Below are 12,808 nucleotides of genomic sequence, written 5' to 3'. Positions count from 1 at the left end.
TGAGATGGTCAGGGACCGTATTGTATTTGGAATACACTCACCGCGAGTGAGAGAGAAACTTTTGAATGTTGGATCAGAGTTAACACTGGACAAAGCTATCGACATAACCAGATCTCACGAGCTAGCACAGGTTCAGATGAAAACCATTTCAGGCGGCAGCATGAGCGCATCACGTGAACAAGCAGTGCACGCAGTCAGGCAGACATCAAAGCACACCTCCAGTGCCCAGAGAGCATGTTTCAGAACGGAGACAGACAGAACTCCAAAACAGAGCGACACAGACTCCAAACGCCCCAAAACATGTGGATATTGTGGATACAAAGTGCATGGCGAACAGGGGAATTGCCCAGCTAAAGGCAAACAGTGTACTAAATGTGGAAAATGGAATCACTTTGCAAAAGTGTGCAGAGTTTACCGTGGAAAAACAGTACATACAGTGAGTGAAGATGAAATGTCAATCAAAGAGTCAAATGCTGATGAACTGTTTATTGATTCAGTGACACAGAAAAGTCAGATATCAGAGACAGAGCAAGCCTTTGCTGACATTGAGATAGGAAGACAAGGCACAGAGCTAAAATTCAAACTAGACACTGGTGCACAAGTAAACATTATTCCTCTGAGTAAGTACAGAAGCTTGACATCTGAGTGTGAGCTACAGCCCACCACGCGCAGACTGACTGGTTATGGTGGTGAACAGCTCCCAGTAAAAGGCACATGCACTCTCAAATGCAAATACAAGGAAAGGGACATGATGTTGGACTTTACGTTGTTGACACTCGAGCACCTGCAGTGCTAGGTCTTAAAGCATGTTTAGACATGGACCTTATCAAGCTAGTTTTATCAGTGACAGCACCAGTAGAGATAGAGAATGTCATGGAGGAGTTTGCTGATGTTTTTACAGGAATAGGACTATTCCCAGGAGAATGTACCATTCACCTTGACCCAGACGCAACCCCTGTGGTCTACCCACCGAGAAAGATTCCACTTGCTCTCCGCGCCCGTCTGAAGAAAGAGTTGGAGAGCATGGAGCAATCTGACATCGTCACCAAGGTTACAGAACCGACGGATTGGGTCAACGCGTTAGTGGTGGTGGAGAAACCACGCACAGGCAAGCTCAGAGTATGTCTCGACCCAAGAGACTTGAACAAGGCTATCAAACGCCCCCATTACCCTTTACCGACGCTAGATGGCATCACACACAAGCTAGCGGGCGCACGCTACTTCAGTGTCATGGACGCCAGATCAGGCTACTGGGCTATCAAGCTCACAGAAGAGTCATCTAAGCTCACAACGTTCAACACACCGTTTGGACGCTTACAGGTTCCGTCGCCTGCCTTTCGGGATTATCTCAGCCCAAGACGAGTTTCAGCGAAAGATCGACGAGGTGTACGAAGGCCTCGACGGAGTCGTGGCAATGTGTGGACGACATCCTTGTCTATGGTCGAACCAAAGAGGAACACGACAGAAACCTCAACGCGATGCTGCAAAGGTCCCGCGAGAGAGGAGTCCGGCTCAACCCCGAGAAGAGCACAGTCGGCGCTACAGAGGTCAGCTACTTCGGGCATCTTCTCACAGCGAATGGAATCAAGCCAGATCCGCAGAAGATCTCAGCCATAAAGGAAATGGAGCCACCAAAGAACCGCGCAGAGCTGGAAACAGTGCTTGGCATGGTCAACTACTTAGCCAAGTTCGCACCCAGCCTCTCCAATGCTAATGCACCCCTGCGTCAGCTGCTAAAGCAGTCCAGTGAGTTCCTCTGGGACAACCAACACGACATCACTTTCCAGAAAGTGAAAGACTTGATCACGAGAGAACCAGGACCAATCCTTGCCTACTACGACCCCAACAAAGAGCTCAGACTCCAGGTGGACGCGTCAAAGTATGGACTAGGGGCAGTGCTACTGCAAGAAGGAAAACCCATCGGCTACGCTTCCAAATCTCTCACAGACTGTGAAATCAACTACGCTCAAATCGAAAAGGAGCTGTATGCCATTCTGTTCGGATGTAAGCGTTTCCATCAGTATGTCTATGGACGACAAGTCATTGTGGAATCAGACCACAAGCCCCTCGAGTCAATCATGAGGAAACCGTTAGCTTGCAGCCCCGCCAAGGCTACAGAGAATGATCCTTCAACTACAAAAATACGACTTCACAATCACTCACCGTCCAGGCAAAGACATCCCTGTCGCAGACACACTCTCCAGGAAGTTTCTTACCTACAAGGACAGCAGCCTCAGTGAAGGCATGGACATGCAGGTGCACACTGTGTACAGCAACTTACCAGTTAGTGACACAAAACTGAAGGAGATCCGAGCAGAAACAGAAAAAGACACACAACTCACACAGCTGAGGAAAGTCATACAGTCAGGATGGCCTGAGGAGAGGAGAAAATGCCCTCAGAGCGTCTCAGAGTTCTGGAACCATCGTGACGAACTATCACAGATCAACGGAATCATTTTCAAAGGAGAGAAAATCATCATTCCTACCAGTCTCAGAGAAGAGATTTTGACAAAGATCCATGCTGGACACATGGGCATGGAAAAGTGCAAACAGAGAGCACGGGACATTTTGTTTTGGCCCGAATGTGCAAACAAATAGAGGACATGGTTGGTAAATGCCCCACCTGTCTTGAACGACGCCCCTCAAACACCAAAGAGCCAATGTTACCTCACCGTATCCCAGACCGGCCCTGGCAAGTCGTGGCAACCGATCTGTTCACGTGGAACAACGAGGACTACATTATAACAGTGGACTACTACAGCAGATACTTCGAACTCGACAAGCTTCACAGCACCACATCTGCAGCTGTGATACACAAGCTGAAAGCAGCCTTTGCCAGGCATGGCATTGTAGAGACTTTAATATCTGACAATGGGCCCTGTTACAAATCAAATGAGTTTGAATCCTTCACAAAAGCATGGGAGTTCACACACGTCACCACAAGCCCACATTACCCTCAGAGTAATGGCCTTGCTGAAAAATCTGTGCAGATCGCTAAATCACTCATGGACAAAGCAAAAGCAGACAAGAGAGACCCCTACCTCAGTCTCCTTGAATACCGCAACACTCCAGTTGACAACTTCAAATCACCAGCCCAGCTGTTGATGAGCCGCAGACTTCGCTCAATCCTCCCCAGCACCAACCAGCAGCTGCAACCTGAGGTCGTCAGCTACAAGGAAGTGCATGCAAAACGTGCACAGAGACAGCAACAGCAAAAGCGATACTACGACAGGTCAGCCAGACCACTGCCACCACTGAACGACGGAGAGTCAGTTAGAATCCAGGAGCATGGCTACTGGAAGCCAGCAGTCGTCATCCAACCAGCTGACACTGAACGTTCATATCACGTTCGCACCGCAGAAGGAGCGGTGTACCGCCGCAATCGTCGTCACCTACTGAACACAAAAGAACAACACACTGACCGAGATGAACTGTTCCCCTGAAAGAGAACGGGATGGACTAAACACAGACACAACACAACATACACCATACTTACCTGCAACACCACAAGAACTGTTGACTGACACAGAAGCATGCTCAGCTTCATATCACACAAGGTCAGGAAGAGAGGTCAAGCCTAGAGCTGTCCTAGACCTGTGAAATGTCAAAGGGTGTAGGCGGATCGCTGCCCTAAAAGAGTTTCCAGACTGTAAACTTGTTATTGAAAGTTAACTTGAAATGCTTTGGTATTGTATTTGTTTGATATGTTGAGATGTCATTGCTACAGTGAAAAGCTGAGTTGCTGAGAAATATTTGTTCTAAAAATAACAATATGCTGAATCATTGTTTGTCTGTTATGTTGATGCAGTTGGTGCAGTTTAAATGGTTACTTACCTCGAGTTCAAACTACAGAGCATATATTCAAAAGAAACGCTTTATTGTTCTACATATTTTTTTCTTTTTTTTAAAAGAAGGGGGGATGTAATATTCATATGTGTAACCATACTGAATTGTAATTGGATGCATCATACTGTGCAATGATTGGTTAAGACCACCCAGGTGGTGAGGTCATTCTAAGATGATCATGGCCAGAGACACATGGACATGCACGTTATAGCTAGTTAATAAAGAGATACGTTTATAAATATCCTGTCGTCCTGCATTTTATTATTTTGTACAAAGCGTACAAAACAAGACACTGGCCAGAGGAATAAGGGGGGCAGAGAGCTGCAGCAAAAATGGATCAAGCATATCAGCCCTGGGGGATTTTTTTTCATCAATCTTAAGCAAGGCATCTAGTACATCACAGGTAGTAAAATGAAAACAATGAGTCAGCTAGAGGCTGGCAGAGGGAAGAGCAGTCGATTGACTGACCAGGGTCAATTTAAACCACTGTTTCTCTCAAATAAAAACCCTGCCGAGATAAAATGATGATTAAAATAAGCACTTATTCCATTCTTCTCAGTTATGATGCCAGAGTCAGAAAGAATTTGTTTAGCCAGGGAAGAAGAGGAATTGGTACTCTTCAGTGCATTCACTGTTTTCCAATGCTTTTTGCCGTTTCATGTGTTGATGAAAAGATAAATGAGCACCCAATTTTGGCACTGTTTTGCATGCTACCCCAGATGTGAGTATCTGCATCTGTTGCATCTGTGAGCCTATTTGTTTTGCCCGCTGACTTTCTTACTGGGACAAACATATGATCGCAGAGTCCATGGGTTCTACTCATTTCCTAGCAGCTGTAGAGGCAAGTGCGTGTTATTTCACAGCCACACTGATTCACACAACGCCACTGATTCACACAACGCCCCAGTGCGTCCCCTCCCACCTCCTGTCTCAGCGGAGAGCTAATGAAACTGTCCAATATGTGACAGGAGGGTGTCGTGGGAACATAAATATTGTCGCATTGGCCAAACCCCCAGGCTGTGGGGCTATTACAGTACTTGTGTGTGTGTGTGTGTGTGTGTGTGTGTGTGTGTGTGTGTGTGTGTGTGTGTGTGTGTGTGTGTGTGTGTGTGTGTGTGTGTGTGTGTGTGTGTGTGTGTGTGTGTGTGTGTGTGTGTGTGTGTGTGTGTGTGTGTGTGAGAAAGGGGGAAAGAAAGGAATTGACTTGAGGGATGATTAAGAAGCTCCCCCTGGTGGCTCAAGATGTTATTATCTGGTGAAATGTATGGCATATAGCCCAAAGCTAGCCTGGTCTCAGATCTGTTTGTCCAATCAATGTTTGGCATGATAAAGGCCATAGGGGTTGGCAAGACAGCACAAACAGATCTGGGACCAGGATAATGTGAAACTGGCTCCGCCTCTTGAACATGCACTGGTCATGTTTTTACACATAGTTCAGTTGAGGGATTGATATGCATCCAGCATTTCATAGGTGGCATAGCAGCTTGCTTTTGTAGATTCTTTCATCTCTATCTAACCTTTTAATCTATACACTGACCGATGGTAAGTCTGTGTCCATCCTCAATTTGACTGAATATGGTCTGAGCTCTGTGTGGGATGTGTTCGTGTGTGGCGCATGCCTGCATGCGTGTGAGTGCATGTGTTGGGAGAGTGTCATGTCAACCATTCACTTTTTTTCTCAGTATCAATTCTCAATGATCCATTGTTTTTTAATATAAATAATTCTCTACCACCTGAGTGCTTACTGGAATATTTCTCAGTCTCTGTTGTATCCCATACACGCTCATGGAGACAGCAGAGACAGAGAGGAAACACTGAAAGCACTAACATGTGGGCCCTGAACAACTCTGAGGACATTCATTGTCACTCACAATCCTCACAGTAGCCTACTGGATGTTGTAAGTAGATGCAATGTTTGAACACCTATATATCATGAAGTCAGAAAGACCAACACAGCCAAGCAAGGGCCTCCCCATGGGAACATGTACCAACATAGCAGAAACTTATAACATCCGGTGGGCTACTGTGAGGATTGTGAGTCACAATGAATGTCCCCAGAGTGGCTCAGGGTCCACATAAACATTATGCATACCCTATTGTTTTATATATAACAGGTGCCACAGGTGCCCTAAAGGGACAAACTAGAATATCAATGCACAACAAGTGTAGAATAGAACAACACCATTTGTATAATGTAAGCAAGCCCCATTTTGTCCTAATCCAAGCAACTCCAAAGCAATGCATTCTAATCTAAACAATGTGTCACAAAATGAGGAATGAAAACTGTATTCCAACAGAAACAGTCATTGCTATTACTCATTAATTTGATTATTATAGCTCATCTGATTAAATCAGTCACACCTCATTCATCTGTACCAAGAACGATTGTGCGTCTGATCTTGCCAATTAATCCAATGAAATACACACATTTGTGCTATATCCTAATATTAAAGCTAATATCGACCTCTGGAAGTCCTCTGCCTCATACACTTACATATTCATCCTGTGGTAGGCAGAGTTTTGGAGATGGAGGATGAAATCATGTTTCTCTCCGCCTGGCGGTACAGATTGTTCTATATCTCTAACATAAAGGGGATTTTCTCTGAATCACATTACAGCTATTTGCTAATAATCCCAAGGACAAGTGACCTGCAAGCTTACTATAACTCCCCAGTTATTGTAAAGGTATAATCCTTGGCGTGGATCCGATTTGGTTATTGTTTTAAAAGGAAATGGAGGCGAGGGAAAGTAGGCTATGTGGGGTGGTCGCTAGGGCAACATCATTAGGATGGAAAACACAGGAAGCAAAGGTCAATAAGTCATCAACTGGATGTTTACAGGTCATTCTAGTGTCAGAAACGTTCAGTTTCCTATTTTTCATATTAAGTATTAAGGCTGGCATTCATTGATTTGTGTGATGGATTTTCACAAACTATTTTCATAGATTTTTCTAAGTAGTTGTATCCCTGAACTAGCACACCTGATTCAATTAGTCAAGGGCTTGATGATTAGTTGAGAAATTGAATCAGGTGTGCTAGCCCTGGAATAAATCAAATACATTGAACAGCTGGGGGTCCCCCAGGAAAGGTTTGAGTAATGCTGATATAGAGGGACGGTTAGGCTTATACCTACTGTTTTAGTATTTATTATTTGGGTGTGTTGACATAACTATTATTTTGGTTACAACTTACAGCCAAGGTTACAAATGTTTTCTAATTTCAGGCATCACCACGGTCCTGACCATGACCACGTTAAGCATCAGCGCGCGTCACTCCCTCCCCAAAGTCTCCTACGCCACGGCCATGGACTGGTTCATTGCCGTGTGTTTCGCCTTCGTCTTCTCCGCTCTCATCGAGTTCGCTGCCGTCAACTACTTCACCAACGCAGAGATGGAGAGACTGAAAAGGAAGCCGCTAAAATGCCCGCCGGCGCCCCAAACAACCCCAGTGAAAGTGAAGGATATGGAGGAAGTTCTGCAGGTGTGTTAAGACCTATCCTCAATCCCTATACCCTTCTCCACTTCAGAGACTGAAGTGTGCACTTGTTCACTCCCCTTCGCTAATTTGTATGCTGATCATCAAATGGAGATTCATTGCAAGTCTAAAACATCGAGAAAAATACATACTAAAACGTCCTGTTTTTTGTTAGACAATACAGTAACCGAAGGTTACTTTAGCATTGATAATTGGTTAAGTAAGTTTGGAGGCTTTCTCTCTCTCTTTTCCTGCCTCTCCCTCTCTCCCTCTCTCTCTCTCTCTCTCTCTCTCTCTCTCTCTCTCTCTCTCTCTCTCTCTCTCTCTCTCTCTCTCTCTCTCTCTCTCTCTCTCTCTCTCTTCCTGCCTGTTTCTCTCCCTCTCCCCTCTCTTTCTCTCTGTACCTCACTCTCTGTTTTCCTGCCTGCCTGTCTCTCTCCCTCTCCCCTCTTTCTTTCTGTACCTCTCTCGCTTTCTCTTTGTACCTCTCTTTCTGCCGGCCTTTTCTCCCTCCTTCTCCATGATATCATGAGCTAGAAACATTAGCTTCCTGAAGGCCAAATAGGTATAGTAAATGGTGAATACATGTTAAGTTTGTCCCATTTAGAGTACAGCTGCACAGCTGTCTGCTTAGATCAATGCACACCATTTGTAATCCAGCACAGAGGCTTAGCAATATTATCCCAGAAAATTCGAAGTATGCTCTGAATGTCCTACATTTGCTTGCTTTCTCATAATAAAAAAATAACTCTTCAGCATTAAGATAAGCGTGTTTTGAAGACCTGTGTTATAGAATATTATTACCATTTTCATTCTTTACCCATAGTTACAAGAAGATGCGAACATGTTTGTAAGAGCCATTTTGGTAATACAAAAAACGAACGTCTCCTACAAAGTTGTTGGTTTTGCACGTCATACTGCATGAACAGAACTACACAATGTTTACATTCAGCATTTACAGTATGTTCTCATGAAAGGGTATTCGTGTAATGGGGGTTGACCAAACATGTTTATATTGAATTCATTACTCCATGCATTTGCATTCTACTGTAGTTAGAACACAATCCTTCATTTAAGGGCAAATTACATGTGGTGCTAACTGTCTCATGTCACAGTCCAACTGTTTGATGGCTGATACCGACCAGAAAACAGCCATACGTTCCCCCTGTACAGCCCGATGACTACTTAAAGTTGTCCTATGGATCTCAAATCTTTGTGTGGAGTAATCGCACCTGAATGCAGTTTAGTGACAACGGCACATCAATGGATTAGCAGGTTGCCACAGCAACACTGCTGGGGCACATCTGTATAGGTTCCAGAAGCCCCGGCGCCAGAAGATTAACTCTTGTCCTACAGAGCTGCAGAACCAGCCCCACACAGCTAACAGTGGGGAAATCTGCTCGGCATTAGGGCCCGCGGTGTGTATTGATGTGGCTCAGATGTATCTAAACCTTTTGCCTCCCAGCCATAGTGATGTCAAACCTAGCCTAGTGTCCACAGCTCTGCGCCTCACATCTCTCAGACAGGAAGCAATACGCTTAGCCAGTTAGCACATTCCAGTAGGGAGTCAGTGGGGGAATTATCACTGGTGAGGCTATGGTGCTGTGGTTAGAGTGCAGCACCTCCCTCTACTGGGGCTGAAGCGCTATGCTAGCTCTCAGGAGATAAGCTCTTTTGCTGTTTTTCTACACTGTCATGCCGCCCCATGGAACAGCACTGTTGTGAAAACCTACACAAATAACGTCCGTGAGCTGGGCTATTCTACCACGCAGTGCAGTATGTATGCAGACTAAAGACTGTCGGCGGTATAAAGTAGTCATATTCGGGCACATAGGCAAGGTTTATAATCAGAGGTTCCTGACTGTTTTAACCTGATATAGCTCTACATAGTTCATATTTATCAGCTTAATACAATTGTCATATTGTGCCTTACCACAAAGAATCAAGTAAAATAGTAACATTTAATTCAAATTGCTCCACTTCAAGGGATTTGCTTGTTGTTGCACATGAGTGAACTATGTGCACGATTCATTCACATCGCTGCAGTTTTGGGTTGATGGTTCTTTTTCCCTCTCCACAGCACAACCCTGACACCAATGGTAACCTGCGGAAACGGATGAACTACATGTCCCAGCAAGATGGCCAGAATGCTGAGTCCAACAGCACAGCAGTGGCAAGAGGGGTAACCAGGGAACAACCCCAGTCTTGCCAATCATCTTCATCCAAGGGTGCGACTGGCGGCGCCATCATCCTACCACACTCCAGCCCCGGCCTTGCCAGCCAACCCAACGCTTCCTCCTCGACCCTGTCCGCCATGAACACGCCCCCGGCTCCACCCACCACCCCGACAATACCAGCCAACCAGACCCAGCCCACCGCTGACTCCTCGCTCCAGGACCTTCTAGGACCCAGACTGGAGCACATTCAGCTGATGGGCAAAAATGAGCCCAAGCAGTCGCCATGCTCCCAGCCAACCACCACCAGTACGGGCGGGACCAGTAAAATTGACAAGTACGCCCGCATCCTGTTCCCAGTGTCCTTTGGAGCATTCAACATGGTGTACTGGGTGGTTTACTTGTCGAAAGACACCATGGAGGCCAAATTTAGAGGCCAAATCTAGTTTCTAGCTCCTCTTGGGGTCATTTTGGGAATAATTTTCTACAAAATGTAAAATGACAGGAGAAAAAGAGCTTTGGAGACATGGGAGATTAAATCATTTTTCAACTAACAAGGAAACCAAATATGCTGGACAAGAGCCTCAAAAAATTACACCCAGGAATACTAATCTCAGCACATCTGTTTGTTTCATTTTCGAGAGGTCTTCTGCGAATGAGCATGGTAACAAAACCATAAAACCATTCCAAATATGTCTGAATCTAACAAATATCACAACTATCCCCTGGGTGGCCATATCCAATATGCAATACAGTAACGGTTTGATGGATTGGTTAGTTGTTTTAATGTTAGTAAGTACCCTCGCTGAATTACAATACAGTGTCACCTGATCTTAGCGAAAATGGCTAATAGGTCCCTCTAGTCTTAGCAGGCATTGCTCCAATGACAAAGGATAAGGACAATATCACTGAAGATGAGCTGGACACACTACAAGTCGCAAGGTGTCGAGCAGAAGAACAGAGATGCATATGAACAAGAAGACTTTGGGTGTATTTTCTCCCTTACTGATGACCACAAGTAAATGACTGGGTATGTTGTCATTTGTTCTGGTATCAAAAGTAGATACAGTGGGGAAAAAAAGTATTTAGTCAGCCACCAATTGTGCAAGTTATCCCACTTAAAAAGATGAGAGGCCTGTAATTTTCATCATAGGTACACGTCAACTATGAGAGACAAAATTAGATTTTTTTTTCCAAAAAATCACATTGTAGGATGTTTAATGAATTTATTTGCAAATTATGGTGGAAAATAAGTATTTGGTCAATAACAAAAGTTTCTCAATACTTTGTTATATACCCTTTGTTGGCAATGACACAGGTCAAACGTTTTCTGTAAGTCTTCACAAGGTTTTCACACACTGTTGCTGGTATTTTGGCCCATTCCTCCATGCAGATCTCCTCTAGAGCAGTGATGTTTTGGGGCTGTCGCTGAGCAACACGGACTTTCAACTCCCTCCAAAGATTTTCTATGGGGTTGAGATCTGGAGACTGGCTAGGCCACTCCAGGACCTTGAAATGCTTCTTACGAAGCCACTCCTTCGTTGCCCGGGCGGTGTGTTTGGGATCATTGTCATGCTGAAAGACCCAGCCACGTTTCATCTTCAATTCCCTTGCTGATGGAAGGAGGTTTTCACTCAAAATCTCATGATACATGGCCCCATTCATTCTTTCCTTTATACGGATCAGTCGTCCTGGTCCCTTTGCAGAAAAACAGCCCCAAAGCATGATGTTTCCACCCCCATGCTTCACAGTAGGTATGGTGTTCTTTGGATGCAACTCAGCATTCTTTGTCCTCCAAACACGACGAGTTGAGTTTTTACCAAAAAGTTATATTTTGGTTTCATCTGACCATATGACATTCTCCCAATCCTCTTCTGGATCATCCAAATGCACTCTAGCAAACTTCAGACGGGCTGGACATGTACTGGCTTAAGCAGGGGGACACGTCTGGCACTGCAGGATTTGAGTCCCTGGCGGCGTAGTGTGTTACTGATGGTAGGCTTTGTTACTTTGGTCCCAGTTCTCTGCAGGTCATTAATTAGGTCCTCCCGTGTGGTTCTGGGATTTTTGCTCACCGTTCTTGTGATCATTTTGACCCCACGGGGTGAGATCTTGCGTGGAGCCCCAGATCGAGGGAGATTATCAGTGGTCTTGTATGTCTTCCATTTCCTAATAATTGCTCCCACAGTTGATTTCTTCAAACCAAGCTGCTTACCTATTGCAGATTCAGTCTTCCCAGCCTGGTGCAGGTCTACAATTTTGTTTCTGGTGTCCTTTGACAGCTCTTTGGTCTTGGCCATAGTGGAGTTTGGAGTGTGACTGTTTGAGGTTGTGGACAGGTGTCTTTTATACTGATAACAAGTTCAAACAGGTGCCATTAATACAGGTAACGAGTGGAGGACAGAGGAGCCTCTTAAAGAAGAAGTTACAGGTCTGTGAGAGCCAGAAATCTTGCTTGTTTGTAGGTGACCAAATACTTATTTTCCACCATCATTTGCAAATAAATTCATTAAAAATCCTACAATGTGATTTTCCGTTAAAAAAAAATCTCAATTTGTCTGTCATAGTTGACGTGTACCTATGATGAAAATTACAGGCCTCTCTCATCTTTTTAAGTGGGAGAACTTGCACAGTTGGTGGCTGACTAAATACTTTTTTTCCCCACTGTACATTTTTGTCCACTCAAATCTAATTTGCACTCCCAAGCCTGTAGAGCGAACTTTGACCAAGCTTTGTTAACTAGCGTAGAATGAGGATACCAATTACCATACGTGCTGGCCTATTTACTTCACACAGTACCCTACAAACAACATTTCCTGGGGGTAATGTTCCTCTAAGCCCCATTAGTTCCCTCCAAAAACGTTCTAGGAAGTCTTTGTTTGAATGTTCAACTATTAAGCGAAGATTATTTTTCTTTAACATTGTCCGTTTCTGGAACGTTGTGTACTAATGTATTCATTACTCAATATTAACTTACAAAGGAATATATTGTAGGAACCTGGTGAAACCCTTTGGTTTGGGAACATTTCCTCTGAGTTTGGGGGTGTTTATTTTTTAGCAAATGTGGGGCTTGATTCATACGGTTTTCATGGGCCTTTCATGTGCGGTACCTGTTATTGTTATTGTGAATCATGTGTGCAGAGGGCAGTGGAAGGGTCATTCCCCATATCCAAATTCCTACCATTAATGTAGAATGACATGCACTACCATGAGTCCATCAGAGACATGCCCAGAAGTTCTGTTGGTTACCCACTGAGTGCACCACGTCATTTCAACGTGGAAATGTTGGTAATATTTGGTTGAGACGTTGATCAA

The 12,808-nt window shown here is 44.6% G+C and overlaps 1 protein-coding gene across 1 annotated transcript in view; it reads left to right on the top strand.

Annotated features, from left to right (window-relative positions):
* Nucleotides 1-9,939, top strand: part of gabra4 (gamma-aminobutyric acid type A receptor subunit alpha4) — a 31,172-nt gene extending 21,233 nt beyond the window's left edge. The window contains exons 8-9 of the mRNA XM_041843080.2: nt 7,069-7,325; nt 9,400-9,939. Coding sequence (XP_041699014.2) covers nt 7,069-7,325; nt 9,400-9,939 — 797 coding nt within the window. The remainder of the gene's footprint in view (nt 1-7,068; nt 7,326-9,399) is intronic.
* The last annotated feature ends 2,869 nt before the right edge of the window (nt 9,940-12,808 follow it).

The sequence above is a fragment of the Coregonus clupeaformis genome, chromosome 2 (genome assembly GCF_020615455.1).
Source record: "Coregonus clupeaformis isolate EN_2021a chromosome 2, ASM2061545v1, whole genome shotgun sequence".
NCBI classification, from domain to species: Eukaryota; Metazoa; Chordata; class Actinopteri; order Salmoniformes; family Salmonidae; genus Coregonus; species Coregonus clupeaformis.
The sequence above is the reverse complement of the archived record's forward strand: the minus strand, read 5'-3'. Positions and strand labels throughout refer to the sequence as shown.